Source organism: Zootoca vivipara, chromosome 13 (genome assembly GCF_963506605.1).
Source record: "Zootoca vivipara chromosome 13, rZooViv1.1, whole genome shotgun sequence".
NCBI lineage: Eukaryota > Metazoa > Chordata > Lepidosauria > Squamata > Lacertidae > Zootoca > Zootoca vivipara.
In genome coordinates this window covers 5,452,175-5,478,718 of record NC_083288.1, presented here as the reverse complement: position 1 = coordinate 5,478,718, position 26,544 = coordinate 5,452,175, and the positions used below count along the sequence as shown (strand labels likewise).

The 26,544-nt window shown below is 41.9% G+C and overlaps 1 protein-coding gene across 2 annotated transcripts in view; it reads left to right on the top strand.

Moving 5' to 3' along the window:
- The first annotated feature begins 1,445 nt into the window (after positions 1–1,445).
- RPRD1A (regulation of nuclear pre-mRNA domain containing 1A) overlaps positions 1,446–26,544 on the top strand; it is a 42,844-nt gene continuing 17,745 nt past the window's right edge. The window contains exons 1-7 of one of the 2 annotated variants that reach the window (XM_035135388.2): positions 1,447–1,741; positions 16,065–16,194; positions 17,630–17,736; positions 17,830–17,924; positions 22,297–22,423; positions 22,531–22,706; positions 24,263–25,104. In XM_035135388.2, the coding sequence (XP_034991279.1) occupies positions 1,591–1,741; positions 16,065–16,194; positions 17,630–17,736; positions 17,830–17,924; positions 22,297–22,423; positions 22,531–22,706; positions 24,263–24,289 (813 nt within the window). In that variant the 5' untranslated portion in view covers positions 1,447–1,590 and the 3' untranslated portion in view covers positions 24,290–25,104. Of the gene's footprint in view, positions 1,742–16,064; positions 16,195–17,629; positions 17,737–17,829; positions 17,925–22,296; positions 22,424–22,530; positions 22,707–24,262; positions 25,105–26,544 lie in introns of those variants that run through there. The other variant, XM_035135387.2, reaches the window with a different exon arrangement.

Genomic DNA, 26,544 nt, shown 5'->3' with positions numbered 1-26,544 from the left:
CTTGGGCAAAAAAAAATGAAAGGCACAAATACAGGATGGGTGACACCTGGCTTGAGAGCAGTACATGTGAAAAGGATCTAGGAGTCTTGGTAGACCACAAACTTGACATGAGTCAACAGTGTAATGCAGCAGCTAAAAAAGCCAATGGAATTCTGGGCTGCATCAATAGGAGTATAGCATCTAGATCAAGGGAAGTAATAGTACCACTGTATTCTGCTCTGGTCAGATCTCACCTGGAGTACTGTGTCCAGTTCTGGGCACCACAGTTCAATAAAGATACTGACAAGCTGGAATGTGTCCAGAGGAGGGCAACTAAAATGGTCAAGGGCCTGGAAACGATGCCTTATGAGGAACGGCTTAGGGAGCTGGGTATGTTTAGCCTGGAGAAGAGAAGGTTAAGGGGTGATAAGATAGCCATGTTCAAATATATAAAAGGATGTCATATAGAGGAGGGTGAAAGGTTGTTTTCTGCTGCTCCAGAGAAGCGGACACGGAGCAACGGATTCAAACTACAAGAAAGAAGATTCCACGTAAACATTAGGAAGAACTTCCTGACAGTAAGAGCTGTTCGGCAGTGGAATTTGCTGTCGAGGAGTGTGGTGGAGTCTCAATAATGCTTTGATGGTGTTTCCTGCTTGGCAGGGGGTTGGACTGGATGGCCCTTGTGGTCTCTTCCGATTCTATGATTCTAACATCACTGTACATGGTACTTCTTCAAGTGCATCTAATATTGGAATATAGGTGCACTTCCCTCGTTTATTTGCTGTTCTCTCACTCTTTGCCTCCTTGTTTTGTAGTTAACATTTGGCAAGATGGCTTTTGCTCGTTTCTCAAGCTCATCAAAATCTTCTCTAACTTTCCTCAAAAAAATCCCAAAATGAATTGTACAAACTTGCACAAGAACTCAATAACAGGCCTGATTTCTGAAGGGCTTTGCGGACCTTGTGAAAATGAACTAGCACATGGATTTATAGCTCTAAGATTTTGCAGACTTTGGCTGTGAACTAGGGCCCCACAAAAAAAATTCCAAATTGGGCCCCAGAGTTTCAAATTGGGCCCCGAGTCTTATAGTTGCTGGGCCCGTGTTGCCCTGCCCTTGCATAAAGTCTTGGGTTTGCAATTTGGGAAATATAAATGCAGCCTGAAAGGATACATGTGTACAGTACACGCATCCAGGTATCTATCCCCCCATATATACACACCCACCCACGTACACGTGCCCCAAACAGGCAACTCAGATATACGGTATATCCTCCCCATATATACATCCACCTTCACCCGTCTCCCCCTCAGGTGAGGAGCCTCTGAGGAGACACACCTGCCGCCCCCCCCCCACTCCCGCAGCAACCGTCCTTCCCGCGCTTTGTGGCGTCAGGCGGAGGGGGCGTGGCCCTGCGGCTGTCGCGGGGCGTGCGTAGCGGCTGCCCCGCCGCCATTTTGTCTCGGTGAGGCGTTTCGCGCGTGCGGGGAGGAGGGGGGAAGGCGGGAGGGGCGGCGGCAGAGGCCTGTTTCTCGCTCCGGCTCCCGGCGGCGTGTTCGGTTTCAGCTTCCCCACCCCCACCCTGCAGATCTTCGGGCGGAGGCGAGGCGATGTCGGCGTTCTCGGAGTCGGCGCTGGAGCGGAAGCTGCTGGAGCTGAGCAACTCTCAGCAGAGCGTCCAAACCCTGAGCCTGTGGCTCATCCACCATAGAAAGCACTCGCCCCTCATCGTCGCCGTGTGGGAGCGGGAGCTGCGCAAAGGTGAGGCCGCGGGGCGGAGAGGAGGGCGAGGGGGGAAAGGTCGCGCAGGTAGGCCGCGAGCGGGATGTGAGGGGAAAGGTCGCGCAGGTACCTCGGCGGCGGTTGGCGGTTCCCTCTCTTCCGTTTTCCTTGCAGCGGGCCTCGGGCGCCGCTATCGCCTCAGCAGCCGGCCGGAAGGAGGGAACGGGCACCAGCCGCCTTGAAGGCTGCCCGCCGCCTGCCTCCGTTGCGGCCCGAGAGGAAGACGCTTGTTGGACGGCGGAGGAACCGGGGCCCGCGCCCCCAAACCTTTATTTCGGCGAGTTGGGGGATAGGAAAGGGGGCACTGCGAGGAAGAGCCGCAGGAGCCTCGGCGATGCCCGTTTCCCGTGTTAGGAAGTACTTTGGAACTCCCTGCCACTTGAAATCGAGCAGGCGCTCTTTCCGGCGCCTGCCCAGAACGCATTCCCGTTTCGACGAGCTAACCCACCCAAGAGGGTTAGAAATACGAGGTCATTTTTACTCAGTTTTGGCATTGTGACTTTTGCGTGTTTTAACAGTTAGGAGGGATGTAGATTACTGTGCACCACAATCCTAAACTAAGGCTCACACCAGCCTTTCTCAACTTTGGGTTGCTATATGCTGTTCAACTACAACTCATCATCCCTGACCTGGTAGCCTGGGATGATGGGTGCTGTAGTCCAGCAACACCTGGCAAGCCAAGGTTGAGAATGGCAGGTTATACGTGGGTCTGCAGCTGTTTTTGGACTACGTACTATATTCCCCAGCCACTGGGCCTGGTAGCTAGGGATGATGGGAATTTTAGTTCAAACAGTTTTGGAAACCCTGCACCAATGCCCTCCTTGTACAGGTGAAATTCTGAAAATTAGAATATCATCAAAAAGTCCATTTATTTCAGTAACGCAACTTAAAAGGTAAAACCGATATGAGAGATAGATGCAGAAATAGTAAAACGCAAAAAAGATAAAGGAAGGAAAATAAAACCAAGAGAGAAGAAAGTGGAAGTCAAGTTCGAAAGAACAAGTAAAGATGGAAAATGTATACTGTATAGGAGAAATATAAGAAACATATATAAGAAAAAGACACACTGTTTTGTTTGTTAAAATAACTTTATTTTTGAAGATATTTTTTGGAAAATAATTCTGTATATGATGTAAATTTTTAGCTTTGTAGTAACTTACCTGTATGACAAATGGAATAAAAAAAAATGAAATTCCAAAAAAAAGATATGAGAGATAGATGCATGATATGCAAAGCAAGATATGTCAAGCCTTTATTTGTTGTAATTGTAATTTGTCATTAGGTGGGTCAATTATAAATGGAATGTAATTAATGAAATGTAATAGCGATGTTTATTTTTGTATTGTTGTAACTATTTGTTTTATTACTGTGGAATTTCCAAAAGAAAGCATTTGTAAAAATTAAAAGAAAAAAAAATAAGTTGCATTACTGAAATAAATGCACTTTTCGACAATATTCTAATTTTCCAAGTTTCACCTGGATGTCTGTTAAGTCTCAACCACTGCTGATTTCAGTACTGTATGTTACTCCCAAATAAGCACGTTTACCCTCCAGGGACAGACTGGGAGGTTGCACCCAAAGTTTAAGAGGGTGTGGAAACCCTTGTAAGGAGGGTTTCCATAACACCTGTTGATGGGGGTATGAAAATGACATTGTGGGTCAAGGTGATTGTCTTTTAGCAGGAGGGGGGATAAAAACAATCAGTTGTTGCTGGTCTTGCAACATTACCATTTTCTGATATCTAATTATAATGTTTTTGTTGTGGGGAGAAGGGGATTGGGAAGAATGAAGCAATATTTAGTTCAATCTCTATGCAGCAGGTAGCAATACAAAAATGCTATTACTTTCTAAACATAATTTCAATCGCTTGATCTAAATGGTGGTGCATAAATACTAAATATTACTTCTGTGGGAATTCAGACAATGTTCATGTTCTCATCTGCAGCTCCAAATTTAGGGAAGACAACTGGTCTTATTTTGGGCACAGTGCAACTGAGATGCTTTGAACACCTTGGCCACACCTGCTTGCAACATTATCCCTTGAAAGTAGCGAGAGAAGGTTGGACTTAAATACAGTACAGTAGTAGACAACTGAAGTGTTTGGAATTCCCAACCTTGCTCTCTCTTGAATTTCTCTTGTCATTGCACTTAGCACTCTGAGCAACTATGGGGCTATCCCAACTTCAAGCTACAGTGGTACCTTGGTTTGCATATGTCTTGGTTTGCATACGTTTTGGATTACAAACACATCAAACCAGGAAGTGTGTGTCCCGGTTTGCAACCTTTTTTTTTTGGATTACAACCCATTTTTAGGGATTACGAACAAAAAAATTTTGGAGGCCCCATTGGCGAAAGCACGCCTTGGTTTACAACCTGTTTTGGTTTACAAACAGACTTCCGGTACGGATTATATAGAGGAAAGTTTGTTTTCTCTTGTCAATTTTGCCAGTGAAACCAGTGGTGAGTGGAAATATGGATGCCTGATCAGGGTGAAGTGAGATTAGATTTGAACTGGAAATTCCTTGCTTACCCTTAGTTGCATGCCAAAATATGTATTTCAACCATAGTTTTGCAAAGTGCTAGGAATTGCTGGAGAGACTGTTGCCTCAAGTTCATTGAGATGGTCAGAATCAGAAGTATAAGTGAATCTGCAGGCAGTAAATGAATTGGATTTTATGCTAGCCAACCAGTGGTGAAACTTCCAGCATTGCTCAAGTGTCAACCAACAATGAAGTGTACTTGAGCTAATGTTTTTATTAAGAAGGTTGAGACTGGAAACACCTAACAAATGTACTACGGTAGTGTGGTGGGGATATTAAAACCTAAAAAAGGGGCCAAATCCCAATATTTAAAAAATACATTGTCACTGTCAAACTAGTCTGCTGAATCTTGGTTCACCTCAACAACTGCTTTATACATTTTCGCAAAAAGAAATAGATGTAATTCTGGCTTCAGACCTTGTTTTAAAGGATGCAAAAAGCTCATGAAATAACTTATGCCTCTGGGATTTTTAGTCCTTCCATTTTCTTCCATTTGGGGTTTAGTTCAACTGTTGTACGTTTTTGTGCACCACTCCCATCTTCCTGTAGCAATTATATGCCCTACCATATTGTGGCAAAACAAACTATGTGGCTAGCATTTTAAAATGTTGACACAAGTTTTCTTAAAGTGCAATTTTGGAGTTACCCCCCCCCTTTGCACCCTGGAGTGTGTGTGTTATATTAAAGGTAAAGGGACCCCTGACCATTAGGTCCAGTCGTGGCCGACTCTGGGGTTGCGGCGCTCATCTCGCGTTATTGGCCAAGAGAGCCGGCGTACAGCTTCCAGGTCATGTGGCCAGCATGAGAAAGCCGCTTCTGGCGAACCAGAGCAGCACACAGAAACACCGTTTACCTTCTCGCTGTAGCGGTACCTATTTATCTACTTGCTCTTTGACGTGCTTTCGAACTGCTAGGTTGGCAGGAGCTGGGATCAAGCAACGGGAGCTCACCCTGTCGCGTGGATTTGAACCGCCGACCTGATCGGCAAGCCCTGGGCTCTGTGGTTTAACCCACAGCGCCACCTGCGTCCCTTATGTGTTACATTAGGACCATATTTTATACATTTGCTCCATTTTTCTTAATCACTTGGAGGAATTGTATTCATTACTGTTGTATGTTGCCAAGAGCCTTTTTGAAAACGCAACCCAATTTTAATCATTTTTAATATTTCATTTCAAAAGCTGTATTGCAGGGTTTTATTTCAATATTTGAAACTAAGAATTCCTAAATAAAAAAGTACTGTAGCTTGGTTTTAGCATTATAATGACTGGGTTGCATCCAACCTAACTTAGTTTATTTCTTTCAGAGGTATGTGCAAGTAACTTAGGTTGAATAAAACCCAATATTGTTAGAATTTAAAATATCTATATTATTCAATGTAGCGCTGAATCTGAATTGCCTATGTGTTTCTGATGTGGATGTCTCAATTTGGGTTGTTGTAATTCATGATTATCACCAGGACTGAACTGATCCAAATGTGTGCTTATTTTCTTAATGCTTTTATTTCTGAAGGCAGAATATCACCATAATGACCATCTGGCAAGTTTTCTCTTGCCAGATTATTTATAAATATTTGCTTTTTAGATTCACCTTACCTTGGCTTTGTGCACTCCCCAGTTCTATTTCCAATCCTCCACCTGTGCAGCCATAAGAAGTTTGGGGATTTATAACATATTTCAGTTATCTACAACTTAATGTGCTTAATTTTAACAATGTTTTGTTTGCGTGTGGCAGCTTCATAAATGATGGCCTGAAGCTCCTTGCTTTCAAACAAGTCATCATTGATATTAAAAACAGTTTTCTGGGTTCAGATGGTATAAAAGCTTTCAATCTCATTTTGGTCATCCTGCAGGAGGGGAGGTATGCAGAAGCCTGGGGGAAAGTTAGGTTCGGTAATGAACCACAAAAAATCCCTTTGTTAATTGTCTGGAGCAAGACAAACAAGCAGCCTGGGTTTGGACGCAACACCTAAGTAAAAGTGTGGCTTGGTGCAGTGGAACTGTGGCGGAGAACAATAGTCATAGCCTTTGTTCCGGGAACCTACATGTTTGGTCCAGTGTTAGAAACAAATATGAAAGCTAGGAGCTGAATGGCACCTTAAACCTAGGTTATGGGCACAACAACAGAATGACTTGGCACACTTTTTTATAACAAGAATAGAAAGTTGAAAAGGTATGAACTGCAGCTAAAATATTACCGTAAGTTCATTTTTCACATGGTCTAGTCCAGTGGTTCCCAACAGGTGGTCCGGGGACCCCCAGGGGTCCGCGAGCTATGCCAGAGGGGTCCGCAAGATGCTATTAGAATAAAAAATATATTAAATATATTTCATATGATAACAGATTTTTTGTTTTGGCCGCTTCCTGCGTGAGCAGAGTCTAGCGCAAAACTAGAATTAGATAGAGGCAGTAGTTCTGCTGTATGCCGTTAGGTGGTGCTTTACAAACACTATTGTTTTGCAAAGAGGCAGTGCGCGCATTCTACTAACGCTTACCTCCCCAAGATGCTTTGCGCGTGTCGGCTTCATTTGTGCGCTACTGCGCAGGTACCCTGTCTTCTCCATTCCCCTCCCTCCTCCCTGGAGCGCGCTGCCTCTTTGCAAAACAGTAGTGTTTGTAAACAAAGCAAGCATTTTCTTCCATGTGTTTCATGAGAAACAAATATAGGAATCGGCTCAACATGCGGTCAGATTTCAGAGTGAAAGTTTCAGGTTTGGAACCTAATATTTCAGAAATAATGGACTCAAAGGACAGATTTAACTCATCTCATTAAGAACTGAAAATTAAAACTAACTGTATACTGATGGAGTACTCTGTTGTAACTGTAAAAAACGTATAAATATAAAATATAAAAAGACTCTTAATTTGGCTCTCACTTTTTAATTTTAGGATTAGGAATTAATGGGGGTCCTTGTCACAATAGCGGCTCGATGAGGGGTCCTCGAGAAAATTTTGTTGGGAACCCCTGGTCTAGTCCTTCCCCTGCCCACCCCCCTAATATTCTTAAGAGGGTCTCTTCTCCAGTCTTCATAGAGTAGCTGGAAGTGGGGAGGCAGAAAAAGTTCCCCCTTTCCTTCCACTTTGTAGTTTTAATCTGAATTTTTTGGTTCAGTACTGCGCTCAAAGCTCAGAAACTGCTCATGCTAATGAAATTCCCTGTCACAAAATGTGCCTAGAACAATGGGAGTTTTGAACACTGGTTTGGTCATCTGTGCCAAGCCATGATTTTGTTTAGTGTTACGTGTGAACCAGGTCTGCTTAAATTTCTCTACCAGTTGTAATGTCCAGCTTCATCTCATAAAAAATCCCAAACTTCCTTGTGCAAAGCTAGTTGATATCTGAGTGTTACCCTTTAGTGAGTGCATGCAGATTTGTACTTAGTGGATTTCAAAAACAAATATTTGAAAAGCCCTCAGATGGACCAGAAGCCCAGACAAAAAGTTTTTGCCTGGAACCTAAAGCCAGACCATTCTGCAAGCAGGTAGCCAACACTGAAAAGGCCCATTCCCATGTTGCCACTCTCAGGACCTCCTGTGGAATGGGCATACAGAAAAGGGCCTGAGATGGTGTTTGCAGGGTCTTGGGTCTATTCATATAAGGAGAGGTGGTCCTTGAAAAATAAAAGTTATCAACATTTCAGTAGCTTTTCCAGGTATATCGCCTAATAAAGGAAGAATTGGTGCTTCTCTGTGCCGTTCATACAAATTGCAGTACTTTGGCTCTGAATTAATATTTCATTCTTAAAAATGAATTCACCTGATGTATTTCTTTTTTTTTAATAAGATGGAGTATATGTAGTGTAACACTTAGCTGAGGATATCATCATTTGATCAACAGCCAGGTTATTTTATTTTAATTTTTAAAATGTATGGCTGGGGAAAGGAGATACTTTGTTTGAGGAATTAGGATTCTGTTTCTGCATCTAATGTTAAAGTTGAACAGGACACAGCAAAATAATAGATAAAGGATAAAGACAGTGATTCCTCCTCCCCAAATGCTAGACAGCACAGATCAGAAGAGTTTTTGCACTTATCTGTTAAAGAGTATGACTTGGATGGATCTGGACACAGTCATACTTTAGGTAGTTTCAGTGAAAGGAATAGAACATGTTCATCATGAATTTAGTTTCATTGAATTTATAACATTCCTACCACTCTAGCAGTTATGCTAATCTTGGGCAACTATCTTACACAGGTGTAAATTCCTGCATGTGAAAGAAATAATTTGACAGTTCTGATCACTGTTTCCTTTCCACCCCTTCTGACTGTCACTGTGGGAAATGCGAGTGATTTAAGATAGTGCCTTATTATGATAAATGAACCATTGTATATATGCGCTGCTGTTAGCTCAGCAGCCAGTTAATATTCTTCTGTAATGACTAACACAATGGCTTAAACAGTCACAACAAACCTGTTGTATGATGTAGGAGTAGAGCAACACATGATATGTTGCTAGGGCTGTGAAACTGTTAACGCCTCCTTGTGTGATTGTTAGCTAATTAATTTTGCACTGAAGGAAGTATCAGTTCCTCAGTCATCAATTTTGCAGAATTTTTCAATATTCAGCTCATTATATGTTGATACAATGTGGCCTTTGAATAGTTTTCTTGTATTTTCTCAGAGTCTAAGTGCATAGTTAACACAGAGTTAAGTGATCAAGTGTATGTCCCCATCATAGCTGCCAAGTTATCCCTTTTTTTCAGGGATTTTCCATTATGCTGAATAGGCTTCCTCGCAAGAAAAGGGAAAACTTGGCAGCTATGGTCCCCATCCCAGAGGAATTATGGCTAACATTCAGTTGGTGCAGACAGAATGGTAGCCATAGTTAGTGCTGATGAGGGAAATAAAGTTTAAGTAGGAGAGAGGAGGCTCACAGAAGCCTGAAGGGTTTTCCATATCTGAACATGCATCTGCACTAAGTGTTGGAGGGGCAGGGAAGTAAATAAAGGGGCTTGGCTTCTCCGAAAAAATATATGGTCTAGGTAATTAGAATCATAATTAGGCTGGAATGCAAGTTCACTAATTAGTGGATTCTATCTTTTCAGCAGAATTTGATACACAATTCAGATTTTTTAACAACCATCATGCAGGGTAGAAATTTGTATCTAATGTTATTTTACAGTTACTAACTTCTGCATTTGGATTGTTAAGAGTTGTCAAACGCTAGTAGAGTTAGGAATCAATCAACGCTTGCTGATCTTAATACAGAATTTATATTCTATCAGAATCTGCCAAATCAAACTCAGTGCCAAAAGTCACCTCAATTCCGACATCCCTAATACAAAATGGGTATATTCTTGTCCCTTTTCTTTTTAATTTTTTTTCAGATCTTCCAGAGCACATTCAAAAACTAAAAACACCCCCCCCCAATCAATCAAAACCCAGTTGCACTTTTACTGTACAGTCATACCTTGGTTCTCAAACAGAATGCCTTCAAGGACACCGTTCCTATCCTGGAAGCGTTCGAAAACCAAGGTGTGGCTTCTGATTGGGTGCAATAGTGTCCTGCAGCCAATCGGAAGCTGCGGAAGCCATGCTGGACGTTTGGCTTCTGAAAATCGTTCGACAACTGGAACACTTGCATCTGGGTTTCAACTGTTCAGGAGCCAAGGTGTTTGAGATCCAAGGTACGACTGTATGCGGATGATGCAGCCTTATCACTGATGAGGATAGGTCTAAAATGTCTTTTACTCTCCCTGGTTTTCTATTGTGAAGCCAATAAACTCTATAAATTATGAGAAGACAAAAATTCTGGTCTTCTCTAATTCCCGGAAATTAGAGAAATAGAAAATGAGAGGATAAGAAATCCAGCAAGTTAAGATGCACAGATATCTTGAGATTTTTTTCCAGAGCAACTCAGGTTGGTCAAACCATCGCACAAGTGCTATAAAACAGGCAAAGTGTACCTCCTCAGCAGTAGCTCTCTTTCATTTTCAGAAAGGTAACCAATTTATACTAGCTACTATTCAGATTTTTCAAGCTAAAGTGTCGTCCCAGCTATGTTTTGAGATCCCAATATACATACAAGCATATACAGTGGTACCTCTACTTACAAATTTAATGCGTTCCAAACGCACATTTGTAAGTCGAAAAAAATTGTAAGTCGAATCCCATAGGAATGCATTGGGAGAAAAAATTCGTAAGTAGAAGCAACCCTATTAAAAAATTCGTAAGTAGAAAAAATCCTATCTAAACCACATCCAAGATAGCGGACGGAGCTCCATTCGTAAGTAGAAACATTCGTAAGTAGAGTTATTTGTAAGTAGAGGTACCACTGTAATAGTGATTTAGATAAGATACACTCAAGTTTCTTGAGACATATCCTGGGGCTCCCAAGTTCAATCAAATATGAGACAATGCGTGCAGAACTAGGTATACACACAATGGAATATTGGGGATGAGCTAGCACTATAAAATACTGGTTGCGTTGCCATTTTCATTGCCAGCCTTTGAGTCTGCTTTCTGACTTACTAAAGGACTCTTATTAATCCAGATGGCTCCAACTCTTACATAGCAAAATTAGATCTATTGGTATTGACCTGGAATTTTTGTATAATTCAAGTGAGCAATATATTTATCACAATATTCAAACCAGATTAAGGGACATTGAAAAACAAACCATCGAGTCAGCTGTAAATAAAATTTGCTTCCCCTAGTTATATGGATTAAATACAACAGGATCATATTTCAAAATATATAATTCCAGTCCAGCCTTTACATTAGCCCAACTGAATGTTTTCTCCTCGGCTTTTTCAACGGCAGACATTTAAACATTCCCAGAAGTAATAGACATTGCAGATGTTCTTTGAATGTGCCAAACACTGTCCATTGGACAACTAGCTACACAAGTGTGTGCTATCCCCTTTTTGGGGAAGTGTAACATCACTGCACGATGAAAATATCAGATTCTGTCTGTCTGACATTAACCCAGAAATAACTGCAAGGGTGGCTAAGTTTTTGTCAATAGTATATCTTGGAATGGTGAATGGCACTATTTAGCGGAAAGAAATCCCAATGAATTTCTTGTTATTATATATTTTACATGACTGTTTATTTGTACATATTTTAAATTTTTATATATGGATGTTTTTTTATGATGGACTACAATTATAAAGTCTAATAAAGGTTTGGCGAAGTAAGTAAAATAGAGTTGTCAAAACATGCAAAGAAAAGCAGAATTTTGCTATATAAAATAAATTAATTTGCATATAGTTGTTGATCTTATTCTGCTTCTGCTAGTCAAGGGCAGGGTGCTGGAAATATGTTTATTACTGTGATTGCACTCATCTCTTCCCCCCCCCCCAATGTATTCCGTGTGAAGTTTGCATTTGTATTCTTCAGGGCAGCATTGTAAATAAGCTTCACAAAGTTTATTTGCTGCAAACATGTTACTATCCTGTGTGGTCAGCTACTCTATGCTGGATATGAAAGAGGATGCTTTTCCTTGGCACCTACTTGGTTTCTGTGTGGAGCAAAAAGAGTGCAGAACATCCCATCTCCTCCTACAAGGGTTGGAAAGTAGAAACTTTTATGTAAACAAGCTTGGACACCAAACATACAATCCACACCTCTCTTAAGGTATTGGATATACACTCTTAAAGAGTGTTTCTCTGGAGGGTGTGAAGTACAGCCGGTGCAGGTGGTAGCCTGCGGACATGGTCTGGCCTTCTGAGAGTCCCAAGGGCTTGTTTGAGGAGTCTGGAGGGCACCACCCTCTTGTTTAAGAGAATGAAAAGTCTGCATACACTGAATTACAACTATCAGATATTCCTTTCCCTGAGAGACTTTTGTAATCTCTTTTCAACATCTGGTGAAAACTTCTATATTTTCCGCAGATTCTTGTATGTCTCTTATGCTGCAAATTTTAATTGCTAGCTGTGATTTATTTTTATTGTTTAGGTGAGGGGCTGTATTGATAGTGATCTAGGGAATAAAGTGAAGGAACCATTGAAAGCCTGCTTCACAGTTTGCTTTATATTTTGCAGGTAAAGGGTAAAGGGACCCCTGACCATTAGGTCCAGTCGTGACCGACTCTGGGGTTGCGGTGCTCATCTCGCGTTATTGGCCAAGGGAGCCGGCGTACAGCTTCCAGGTCATGTAGCCAGCATGACAAAGCCGCTTCTGGCGAACCAGAGCAGCATACGGAAACACTGTTTACCTTCCCACTGTAGTGGTACCTATTTATCTACTTGTACTTTGACGTTCTTTCGATCTGCTAGGTTGGCAGGAGCTGGGACCGAGCAACGGGAGCTCACCCCGTCGCGGGGATTCAAACCGCCGACCTTCTGATTGGCAAGCCCTAGGCTCTGTGGTTTAACCCACAGCGCTACCCGCGTCCCATTTTGCAGATAAATATCCTCATATTTGCACTAATTGGCATACTGTAGTTTAACAGAGTTGGATGTAGCAAAGACACCAACTAATCATGTTTTAATGGAAAGGCAAAGCACAGGAGACTTCCGAAGGAGTTTGTGAGTGTCCCCTCACTTCCCCCTTTCACCTCTGATATTGGGGATGGAAAGAAGAAGTGCAGGGAAACTCACAAAGGGCAAGGGATTTTGACAAGTGAGTTGTCCCTCCCACCTGTCAAAGCTGACCAATGGGAGTCAAAAATATCCCCCACCATCGTCTAAAGACCTGAGCTTAGACCTAGTGATCAGGGTTAATTATAGTCCAGTCTCTAACCTTTCCCCTTTTGAGCAAATTATTGAATGAGGTAGCCTTTTCAGGTTTTTTCTAAAGAGGATACTGATAACCGGGATTCCAACCTGGTTTCATGATGGATACATATGCTAGGGAATGAATTGGATGAGTCCAAGCCAATTGTATTTTCTGGAACTTTTGGTAGCTTTCGGTACCATCAGCCATGGCATAAATCTGGGCCATCTAGCTCGGTTGAGTTTAGGAGGCACAATCATCTATATCTGGCAGGCATGAGGAGCCTTTGCCACGGGCCAAACATGGGCCACCAAGCCTTCTCATGACTAGAGATGGGAAGACCTGGAAAAAACCAGAAAAAATGGGGAAACCAGGTTTCCTCCCCAAAGACGTTTTCCCCCTGAAAAAATGGGGGGAAAGTGTGTGGAATATTCAAACTATATCAAACTGTGTTTTTTTTTCATTTTGGGTGGGTGGGGTGGGGGAAAACCTGCCCCCCCATTTTTCCGCTTCCCCCCAGGCCTTCCCATCTCTACTCATGATGTCAGATGTGGGGCAGGTAACAATGGGGAGAGGCACACTCCCAATTGCTGAGCACTGCGAGCGTCCTCACACTTCCCCTTTGAACTTCTGACACCAGGAGTTTAAAGAAGTGCAGGATGCCTTGCAAAGTATAAGGCTGACAGCTCCCCTTGTGTGACAGCCAGCTGCTTTGGGACTCCACACAAGCGATGTTGCCAGGGCAGGAAAACCCAGCTGCCAATCATGTGAAGTCATAATGGCATGTGATTGTGGCTGTGAGTTCTGTAAGACATGCTCCCTGCATTGCAGGCATTTTCCACCTGCCCTGAGAGGGCAGTGGCTGGACTGACTCCAGCTACAAAAGCTGAGGTTTCTGAACAGACTCTTGGGCTGAGGTATTGTTGTTTTTTTAATTAATTTTTTACAATCTTTCTTTTATTTAGATCTTAGTATTTGCAAGGAAATTGTTCTATTTGGGTGTGTACTTGTTGATGTTTTATTTGTTTATGACCACTTTTGTTATGTTTGTAATTATGTATTTTTTTCACATTGTAAACAACTGTGAACATGGAAAGGCGACATACAAATAAAATTATGTAGGTATGTATGGAGCCAAAGGGTTCCTCACCCCTGATCTATAATAAACTGCTGGGGGAGGTCATCTGATGGTTTGGGATGTGCTGTCAACTTCAGGCCATTTACATGTACCTAAACTTCTCTTTCCCATGTACAAATCTCTATGAGCTTGTGGAACCTTTGAACAGGCCTTTGAAATATGTTTGTACTAAGTGAGGGTGAACAAGATGGAACATTATTCAGATTAAATGGGGTTAGTGGGGGGAGGAAAGCCAGCCAGACTGAGTGGAGGTGCACAACTGCTCTTGATTGGGGTTGCACTAGACTACTGTAATATGCTGCTTTTAATGATGTTTCCGAAACTTTATAATTGCTGCAAAATGTGGTTGCCTGGATTATGTTGGTGTTTGGAATACTGGTTGTTTGTGCATTTTGAAGCTCAGCACAAAGTGCAGATAAAAATATGGCCTCACACTATTTCTTACACAGAAACTGAGGTTTCTGATACACCTTAAGAGAGCTAATCTGCACATCAGATCCTAAGGACACCCCAGAGCCTTTGACAATTCGAATCACATACACACTTTGTTCACTTTCCCCCTCTACCGTGAACATGGTATATGTTGGCGGGGACATGGGGCATGAGGAATCGTTCTTGTAGTAGCATTTAGGCTGCGGAACGACCCCCGATGAGAGAGCTGTTTGTCCTCATTGGGTGCTGTAAAAATAGAACACAAAGATGATAGATGGATAAATACCTCAAATACAATTGCATTGGTCAGTAATAAGCTTTTAAAGATTCCGCATAAGTACATGGGGAATAAATTAAGCTTAATGCCACATGGGACACGGGTGGCGCTGTGGGTTAAACCACAGAGCCTAGGGCTTGCTGATCAGAAGGTCGGCGGTTCGAATCTCCGCAACGGGGTGAGCTCCCGTTGCTTGGTCCCAGCTCCTGCCAACCTAGCAGTTCAAAAGCACATCAAAGTGCAAGTAGATAAATAGGTACCGCTACAGCGAGAAGGTAAACGGCGTTTCCGTACGCTGCTCTGGTTCGCCAGAAGCAGCTTTCTCATGCTGGCCACATTACCTGGAAGCTGTATAATGCAAGATGAGCGCCGCAACCCCAGTCGGTCACGACTGGACCTAATGGTCAGGGGTCCCTTTACCTTTACCTAATGCCACATGTAACACTCTTGTTAAAGGCACTAAAGGTAAAGGTACCCCTGACCATTCGGTCCAGTCGCGGATGACTCTGGGGTTGCAGTGCTCATCTCGCGTTACTGGTCGAGGGAGCCGGCATACAGCTTCCGGGTCATGTGGCCAGCATGACTAAGCTGCTTCGGGCGAACCAGGGCAGCACATGGAAACGCCGTTTATCTTCCTGCCGGAGTGGTACCTATTTATCTATTTGCACTTCATGCTTTCGAACTGCTAGCTTGGCAGGATGTTAAAGGCACTAGGGGTAGGGTAATTTATTTTATCGAAGTCAAGGAAGTCAACACTGTGTGTGCCCAAGGCATTATGTTGGATTGGGATCCTTATTTGGGTACCTGTTTTTAAATCTTGGCTTACTTAAAAAGTTCAGAGGGTAGCTGTGCAGAAGTTAATGTTTCATATGGAAGCAGGGTTATAATTACCATTCAATGATGTGAAGTTTATGGAAATTAATGAATTGAAATATTTGCCTATGCAAATTAGGGTTAAACATATTACAAAATTTTCAGTTTGCTTCTGATAACTTTTTTTGGGTGATCTCATTTACTATGCTTATTTCCCTTGTATTTAATAAATTAAGCTAAAGCAGTTGAAACTGCCAAGCTTGTCTAATGCTATATTTGCAATTGGCATCCATTCATTGTTAATGAACTTACAAACTTATAAGAAAAATGAAGCACTAGGGGCAAAATCCAGCCCACATCACTGATACTAACATTGGGAAAATCTTTATTGTCATTTCCTTCAGTATTATTATAACATCCCCCCTTTTTTTCTTTTCTTTTTTCAGCAAAACCAAACAGGAAGCTTACATTCTTGTATCTGGCCAATGATGTAATTCAGAACAGCAAAAGAAAAGGACCTGAATTTACAAAAGACTTCGCACCAGTCATAGTTGAGGCCTTCAAACATGTTTCCAGGTACAATTGTTCTCCCCCCAACCCCAGTATATTAAGGAAATTCTATTAAGTAATGCAGATTTTGCAGAAATTTTTGGATTTGAAATTTTGTCCTAATGATGGAGGTGTGATAATAGCTTGTTCATTTCAACTCTATTTCACAAAAGACTAAAACTATAATTTTAATGTTACATCTTGTTTAAGTGCCTGAACAACTGTCCAATAATCAAATATTTGATTGGGGGGGAAATGTTTAGTGTATTTAGTATTGTTTTAATATTATATTAACATGGAACTTATTTGGGAATATTTTATGACACAGCAACTCAATACCATACACAACCGTTTTATTAGATTGGGGGGGGGTGAAACTACTGAAAACTGTTCGCTGATTTTTAGCATGAATGTCCTTTGCTGCGATAAAAACCTGAAAAAGTTAATTGACTTTAGATTTGAGTATTGCTGTTTTAGCTCCAGTTGTCCACTTGGATATGTGTTTTATTCATTCATTATGTTTCTAATCAAGGCAATGAAAGAGCATTTCCAAAAGTGGATTTTTTTCCATACAAAAAAGCAGTAGTAGAAAAATGGTTTGCAAAGCCTTCTAACAATATCATATATAGTATGTTAACATACATAACTTATATAGTAAGTTAAATAGAATATTTAAATGAAATTTGATGACAAGGCTCACAAATTAGTCTCAGTTAGTGTCACCATTGGCTTATAGGAATGAGATGTTATGGTGAGTCTTTGTGTTGAGCAGTAGTTCTAAAAAACTGAATGTAACTGCATAAGTGGAGCATGTATGAATTGAATGTCAAATAATCTTTGTTGTATTGACAGGTTATAGGTTTATAATTCACCATGTAGGAAAGACGAATGTTTTGGCTGTTACTTCTTCTTTGGCGATCACTCGTAGCTGAGTAAGATTGTCTTACAACTGTTTCCAAACAAATCAAAACAATACATTAATATGGGGATTTCAGTTTAAACTTCGGTTACACAGATCTAGTATCATGGCCACAAATATTTAGATTGGTAACAAGTAATCAAGGAACTGTTCAGTTCTGTGTATCAGGAAGGTATGATGATTTCAATTTCTTGTGAAGTGCTGCTAAGTAGAAAAGTTTTTTGGAGATACTTTTTTTCTCTACACCTTTATGAGGATAACCCCCCCAAAAAAAAGCCACAGATCATGCTTATCATGCTTTACAGGTTTTAGTAATGTAATAGGGTTTTGAGCTATTTGAAGCAGGATTGTTGTATCTTAGTAAACTGGGAGATGAATTCTGTTTACGTAGCTGAACGTTCAGCTGTTTAACTACCCCAACATTCTATTGGGGTGCGGTGACTTGAAATTTCATACATGGTTTGGTTTGAATTCTGGTATCTGTTAACTCTGCCTTACCTTGCCATGTATTAGTGTTGTATTTGCTTTCCCCCCCTACAACAGCGAGACTGATGAGAGTTGTAAGAAGCACCTGGGTCGAGTGCTGTCTATTTGGGAAGAAAGATCGGTTTATGAAAACGATGTATTGGAACAGCTTAGGCAGGCTTTGTGTAAGTAAATTTCAGCTCATACAGCTTTTTATGGTTCACATATCTTTCCAGCAGATTTTTTGTGTGTCTAATTTTAATCTCTCTAATTTCTAGATGGTGATAAAAACCCAAGAAAACGCCCATATGAACAGATAAATGTGGAAGAAAATAATTGCTCGACACAAAGTTCTCCATGTGATCCTCCACAGGTAGAAATAATCTGTGAAAGTGAAAACTTAGCTGGAGTGTTGCTTCCAAGTGTTGGATTTACTATCTCCAAACATTTGATTTGGTTTTTTAAAGCAGGTGTGTGGAATCTCCAGCCCCTGAGCCTAATTACAGTGGTACCTCTACTTACGAATGGAGCTCCGTCCGCCATCTTGGATGCGGTTTAGATAGGATTTTTTCTACTTACAAATTTTTTCTCCCAATGCATTCCTATGGGATTCGACTTACAATTTTTTTCTACTTACAAATGTGTGTTTGGAACGCATTAAATTCGTAAGTAGAGGTACCACTGTATGTCTGGCACAGTTCCCATTTTGACACATGTAGCAATTTCAAAGAAATCAGTGCTACAAGAAGGACTTTGAATCCAAGTTGATTCCCCTGCATAGGGGGAAATGCTTAACTTCAAAGGGGCTCCCTGTGGCCTCTGATTGGCAGTTACAGTATCCCAGGCATCCCCAAACTGCGGCCCTCCAGATGTTTTGGCCTACAACTCCCATGATCCCTAGCTAACAGGACCAGTGGTCGGGGAAGATGGGAATTGTAGTCCAAAACATCTGGAGGGCCGAAGTTTGGGGATGCCTGCAGTATCCTTTCCATGTTGACAGGTGTCAGACAACTGACATTATGATAGCAGGTGATTGACAGGCTGATCCTACCCAGTTGGGTGGTAGATGGGGAGATTTCGAAACGTATCCTGAAATGGACCACATGTGAGTACACTGTCCTGCTATGGTGACAGTCTGGGTAGAAGTGGCTAGTAATAATCTTTGCTCCTTTAGTATGAAGCTTTCCTCCAATATTCTTGCTGGTATTGAATAACTGCCTTGTATATAGCTTTGCTGCATAGATGGATATTGTTGCAATATTGCCCATCTAATATGTGTATTGTACAGAAATGAGTCTGGATATGGGGGGGCAAGAAGAATGTTTCGTCACACTGCCTTGTTATAAATTTATAGGGCAAAATGTTTTTAAACTATCAGCAAAAAGCATTATAAATAATGTATGAAGCCTTTGCAGTAGTTTAGATAGTATCCATCTTGTGAATAACACAGTTGCTTAAAACATTTGAGAAGATGAATAGTAGGAATAGGAATAGGAATAATTTATTGGCCAAGTACCAAGCATACTTGGAATTTTGCTTCGACTACATTGCAATGTAAAAAACGTACCTCATACAAACACTATTCCGCTCACAATACAATACAACAGCATAGCAAGGCACCCCACCCCACAACTGGCCTCCCCTTCCACTACCCAACTACAAGTTTAACAGTTTGATGGCACAAGGGAAAAAACTGTTCCTGTGCCTAGCCATTTTTGTGTATAGAGTCCGGTAACGACATCCAGATGGAAGTAAATCAAACAGATGATGACCAAGATGCAAAGGGTCCGCAACAATTTCCTCTGCTCTCTTTCTAGCTCGGACAGCATAAAGTGTCTCTATTGAGACATTACCCTTTCTGCAGTTCTTACTGCTTTTTGGAGCCTTTTCTTATCCAGCTTAGAGGCTGTGCCATACCAGGCAGTAATAGATTTACAGAGAACAGTTTCAATAATACCTCTGTAAAATTGGAACCTGGCGTGCTATGGTCCATGGGGTCACGAAGAGTCGGACACGACTAAACAACAACAACAACAACAAAATTGGATCAACACTTCTTGGGGCAATTTACATTTTCTTACTTGTCGCAAGAAATACAATCTCTGGTGGGCCTTTTTAATAATACTATTGATGTTGCCTGACCAGTTTAAGTTATGAGAAATTATAGAACCCAGAAACTGAAAGGACTCTACTTTGTAACTACTACAACCATGTTACCAAGGATGGAAAGTGGCGGCAAGATGGAAGCGTGCAATCTAAAATCAAAATTCTAAAATCATTTCCACTGTCTTTTGGGGATTGAGCACCAAGTTATTCCTGCTGCACCACGAAACAAGATGGTCCACTTCCAGCCTATATGCAGATTCATTGTCCTCTCGGATAAGCCCAATAACTGTTGTATCATCTGCAAATTTCAAGATCTTAACCGATGGGTCAGTTTAGGTGCAGTCATTTGTGTATAAGCAGAAAAGCAGTGGAGAAAGCACACACCCCTGGGGAGCACCTGTACTGCTGGTAATATTGCTTGATATAGTTTTCCCAAGCCTCACCTCCCGTTAAAAAGCTGTATATCCATTGGCAAACACGAGCAGGCACTTTAAGATGAAGTAATTTAGAAAACAATTTAGATGGAACAATACCGTGTTTCCCCCTTTTTAATACGTAGTCATAAAGTAAGACATGGCAGGGTTTTTAAGCATTTGAGAACTATAAGACATACCCCGAAAATAAGCCATACTTCCGCGCCGCGCGGAGCAAGACCACCGAGCACCCCAGCCAGCTAGCGGGACCCAGCACACTGGCCGCGACAGGAGGAAGCCTGCCGGGTCGGGTCGGTGCCCGGAAGCGGCGGCGGCTGCTGCAGCACTGATAAAGCGTGCAGCAGTGCCGCACGGAGCACCAAGGGCACAAGCAGCAGGAGGAAAGAGAGAGAAGCTCGTTGCTTGCGGCCGGAATGGAGGAGCAGCCCGTTAATGGGAACAGCTGCTGCTGCTCCGGCAGTTCACTGGGCGAAGACGGGGGAATTCCAGCACCGAGGCTGAGACCGGGAAAACGTGCGGAGGGATGGTAGCACGCGCGCCGAAGCGGGAGGAGGAGGAGACGGCGACAGCAGCAGCAGCAGCAGCAGCGCAGAGAAACAGGGAAGCTCCGTTTCCCTCTGGCGTTTGCGTCTGGGAAGGCTCCTCACTGCCAGTTCCCCACTCCCTGGTGAAGTTTTCCGAGACGGAAAGCCAAGCCGAAAGCTCCTCGTTCTCCATCTGAGACAAGGATCACTGACTGTTCTTCTTTTGATGATTCAAAACCAACTCCCCTGTGTGCGCATCTGGGCCCCTATGCGTGGAGCATGCCGAGCGCTCCGCAGCGCCGGTCGGGTCAGGTGGAGTGCCTGAGCCAGCAGCCTCCGCCTGGCCCGGCCAAGGAGGTCTGCCTCCCCACCGCCCGGAACTGGCGGCTGCAGTGCCAAGTGCTTGGAGCGCCCTGTCGGGCTGGGCGGAGCGCCTGAGCCAGCGGCCTCCGCCTGGCCCGGCCAAGGAGGCCTGCCTCCCCGCCGCCCGGAACTGGCGGCTGCAGCGCCGAGCGCTTGGAGCGCCCTGTCGGGCCGGGCGGAACGCCTGAGCCAGCGGCCTCCGTCTGGCCCGGCGAAGGAGGTCTGCCTCCCCGCCGCCCGGAACTGGCGGCTGCAGCTTGGAGCGTTGGAAAAGACTCCTGGATGAAGGCAGAAGAGAAGCTGGGGGTTTGTGAGTTGACCCCAGGGCAGAAGAATCGTGGGCAGTGTGGAGGGATGCAGAATGAAGTCGGGCAAAATTAAGACACCCCACCGAAAATAAGACACCCTGTGTTTTTTTTGAGGGAAAAAAGTTATAAGACGGTGTCTTAAAAAAGGGGAAACACGGTAGTATTAAAAGCTGAACTAAAGTCCACAAACAAAACTTGCACGTAGGCCCGCAAGGAATCCAAATGTTGCAGGATATAATGCAATGCCATGTTGACCGTATAATCTACTGACCTATTAGCACGATAAGCAAATTGCAAGGGATCCAGCAAAGGGTCAGTAGTGTCTTTCAGATAGGCCAATACTAGTCTCTCATTACCACCAATGTTAGAGCAACCGGTCTATAATCGTTCATCAATCATTAGTTGTAAGTTACTTGGGGCTGAAATTCTTAGAAGGAGATTAACTTTCAAATCAATATCTGTTAATCCTGGGTATTGTCAAAATAGGTTCTTAATTGTGATTGCCATGGACAAATAAATCTAGGGGAAATTGAGAAGCAGGAGTCCACACAGTTGTAGGGAAATGTTTAGTCTGTTTTGTATTAAAATGTTAGGTTCTCACATAGTTCATCATCGTTCCCTTTGTTTCTGATGTTCAGGCTGTAAGTGTTGTTGCAACTCGGGGGAACTCTGAGATTTGCAGTAGTGCACAAAAATGTTTCAAGGAAAAGTCCTAAGGGGGGTGCACCAAAACCACCCTAATAAGGACTAAACATATTCAGTAACCACAGAATGCTGTCTATCTGGGGAAGGAAACCTGCTTTTTGGTATAAGAATGACATGAAGCATCCAGGAAAAAGAAGTGGCTGGTTGAATGGGAACCCTCAATAGGAGCACTCCACACTGCAACATTTTGATGCAGATCCCACTGTCTAAAAAAGAAAATGAGTGCATTATGTTCTTGTCTCCAGTACTGTTGCATTATATATTGATACTTGGTTGTTTTTTAAAGTATACATTCTCCCTCATAGACTGCAGATCTCATAAGAGCATTGCAAGAATTAGAAAATGCAGCCTCTGGGGATGCAGCAGTTCATCAGAAAATAGCCTCATTACCTGTGGAGGTTCAAGACGTGTCCTTGCTTGACAGAATAACAGGTAAGGGAAGTAGTACCATTGGCAGACATGTAGCTCATGACAGAATGTTAGGGCTTGCCAAGATTATTTATAATGTGTTGAATTATGAATATTGTTTTTCTTTCTAGACAAAGAATCAGGAGAGCAGCTTTCCAAGATGGTAGATGACGCCTGTATGTTGCTGGCGGATTACAATGGCAGGTTGGCAGCTGAAATAGATGATAGGAAGCAGCTAACTCGGATGTTGTCAGACTTTCTGCGATGCCAAAAAGAAGTCCTCTCAGAGAAAGAGCAAACATTGGAAGTGCGTGACTTTGTTGTGGTAGTTCTATTCTCTAGCTTTTCTTAATTAAAATGCTTGACCATGTTTAAACTTGCCCGTAAAGTTTAGATCTAGCTATTAGATCTGTTTTCTCTATCTTTTTCTTTCCAGCAGGTGACTAGGAGGGCTTCTGTCACTTGAAATTTTATTCACCATTTAATGATTAAGTATTTGCCCATATTCTTATTGTATATACCAGTCTGGGGGGTGGGGGGAATAGGCATTAAGATTTGACATTTAACATTTTATAAATATCAAATGACTCCTTGGACAAGTTTGATATTAGTAGATATATTTTAGGCATATACAGTGGTACCTCGCAAGACGAATGCCCTGCAAGACGAATTTTTCGCAATACGAATGAATGCGTCCTGCAATCTGATGGTGACTTCCAAGTCGAATTCGTTTTGAGAAAAATTCATCTTGCGAATCACGGTTTCCCATAGAAATGCATTGAAATTTAATTAATGTGTTCCTATGGGCAAAAAAAAAGAAATTTCAATGCATTCCTATGGGAAACCGTGATTCGCAAGACGAATTTTTCGCAAAATGAATTGACTCGTGGAACGAATTAAATTCGTCTTGCGAGGCACCACTGTATAGTGCATAATTTCCCAGTGATTGATTTTCCAGAATACATTACAGTGCAGTCCTAACCATGTTTTTTCAAATGCAAGTCCTATTTAATTCCATGGAGGTACTGTCCCAGGTTAGGATTGCAGCCTTAGTTGCACTTGGTTCCCACCGAAAACAATGTGACTTTGTCAGGACTAATTTTTCCCATTGATTTCAGTAGGACCGAAGTTGAAATCACTTAGCCTAGATCCAACCCATAGTCTCCACAAGCAAGTCTGCACAAGAAAGCTTTTGGTGAATTAAGCTAGATGCACATTTGTGAATCTTAATAGGATACACATACGGCTTAACGAGTTTCATATGCTGGTGAAACAGGTTAATGAGGATTATTTATTTTAATTTTCTTTCCTCGGAAGTATATAATTATTATTCAGAAGTTTATTATTATTATTATTATTATTATTATTATTATTATTATTATTATTATTATTATTATTTTACTTACTTAAATATATTCTAACAAATGTTCCAACAAACCTAGATGACAGCTCTGTGTTCCTACTATGGTGGTGATTGTTTTCTGAAAGGTGGTAGTGGAATAGCATTAGGATATTACCTAAATTAAGGTAGGTTGTAATGTTGGGTTATGTGCATATTTGCTCCCCCCCCTTCAGTTAGAGAAGTAACAATGTTAGTTTCAGCAGAGAGCTATTTATAAGAGTTGCATCTATACTGACAATTTCCATTTGGGTTTACTAGCTTAAATTTAGATCCGCAGTACATAATGACCCCTTCCTAAAATTAATTGTGCCTTAAACATAAGAGCAATAACTTATTACAAAGTAGAACAAACCCCAACTTTGTTCATTAAGGTTCCTCTAACCTTCATGTGGGTAAGTATTGTCTTATAAATATTTTTTTAAAATACGTCTTCTTTAACATCTATCTAGCTTTTGTTTCAGGTGAGGAGCATGGACCATATCTTCTAATGGTGGCCTCTTCCATTAGTAATGCATCCTGCTAAAAATAAAATTCAGAATCAAAATCCTGCTTTGTCTCATGTTTTTGAAGATTGACAAGACATACCTGCAGATACCTTTTAATCATACTTGGCATAGGTTGCAGACACCATCTAAACAAAATGGAATACCTAAAACAAGCCACATAGCTGCCAATTTAATATTAATTTGCTGTTCATTTTTGCTAGAAATGTTAAGGCTCAATTTTATTAAATTTAAATTAGTAATTCCTCAAGCATTCCTGATAGATTTCATCTGTTTAGAATTAAAATATGCATATTGAGCCCAAGAGCCTTTAGCAAGAATGTTTGAGTTCACTTACTGCTAGCAACAGAGGAAATTTTATGTGATCTGTTTAGGTGATGTTTACCCTGTGCTGAATTTACCTTTGTTGACAACCACTATATCACATTAGTAGTAGCTGATCCCTTAGTCATAAGAACTATATTTTTTATCTAATTCAGCATTCTTTTCATAACAGCAGCTGCTTGCTTTTTGAGTAGCTCACAAATGGCATGAAGGTGATGATCCCTCCTTGGTGTTTTCTCCCCAGATATTTAGCGGTGCATTGCATTAGAACAGGATAGTTCCATTAGCTACCATTTTTAAGATTCATTGGCCTATCTTCATAAATTTAATCCTTTCTAAAGCTGTCACCACATATTTTGATAGTGAATTTAACACATGATTTCCCACTATGCTGAAGTTAAGAGGTCTGAGCCTAATCAGTGTTCGGATGTGCACTACCTTGAGTTATATAATGGAATAAAGGTGGGGAGTGGAGGGGGGGAAAGGCAGACGGATCTTTTCCTGGCTAGAAATTCACCACATGTCATGCAGTCAATAATTGCCATTATCTTAATATATGGCCATCTGAATTTGCCCTTGTAGCATGTTCCGTGTTGGCCCGAATATAAGCTGCACCTTTAAAATTCAGGGGGGGGGAGGACACAATACCTGAATATAAGCTGCTCCCTTAAAATTCCGCAGGCACTCGGGCCCCTTCCGTTTTACTGTACGTCTGTTTCAGCAACGATACCATAAAAGCCCATTTTTGTAAGCCACACTTAACTTTTCACGGTCGGAATTTGGGGGCAAAGGTGAGGCTTATATTCAGGCCAATACGGTAACAAACTGCCACTTGGTTTTTTCCAACTTTGGCTCTGTCGTGGCACGTATACCAGGAGTGGTAAGAGTGATCTAACTGATTCGCATAGCTGCAATTTGTCATCAAAATCTAACAATGTTAAATGTGCATGCATCCATTGAAATAAGTCAGCCTAATCATTTGTGCTTCCATGTGACTAGCAAGCTGAAACCATTCTTTCATAACTTGAAAGAATGTGAAAAAAAGAAAGCTGTGAAAAAGGATTGTAGTGCCTGTCAGTCAAGCGTGAAGAGAGGGTTTGCATAATACAGGGTAAAGAAGAAATTCCATCTCTGTAGGGCCCTTTGTGGGGTCCCTTTAGTGGAGGTTGGGCCACCCATGTCAGAGTGGTGGCCAAATTTTGCAGCTAACACAGTGGTTTTGATTGAATTTAACTTCCATGTGATTCTAGTACTGTGATTAAAAAATAGAAGCAAAACTTTCAAATCTAGTAGCTCTCTCAGTGCGAGCAGAATAACTTCGGAAGTTTTGACTATAAGCTATTGTCTGCAAGTGTGGCATGACATAGGAAAATATAAATTAATGTGAATGGCTATGGATTCTTGTGGCTCATGTCTTGTCATAGATTATAGCAGGCATGTCCAACTCCCAAGAGACTGTGATCTACTCCCAGTATAAAATAACTGGCAGTGATCTACCGATTGTCATTGGAGGAAGGCAGGAGTGTGGGTGGATCCCGTGATCTACCAGGATCAGCTGGGGATCTACCAGTAGATTGTGGTCTACTGGTTGGACATCCCTGGATTATAGGAAGCGGAGTGGAGAAATGGGAAAATTGCAGCGAGTAACATGCTAGGGGCAGAGGATGTAGAATTCCTTAGAACCCTTCCCAGAATTTCTATATCGTGCATGGTCATGATGCATGGTACAAATCTATCTTCTGGCAACACATATTATTTTTGCCACCTCCAACAACGGCAACCTATTTTTATTCATCTTGTCATGGATTATCATCTAGACTTCAACTGCCCTTCCCCGAGCCCACATATTTCTGTATTATCTTCAGACTAGTGTATTTCAGCCCGTTCAATAACGGGCTCTAGAAAATTCTGGGGTT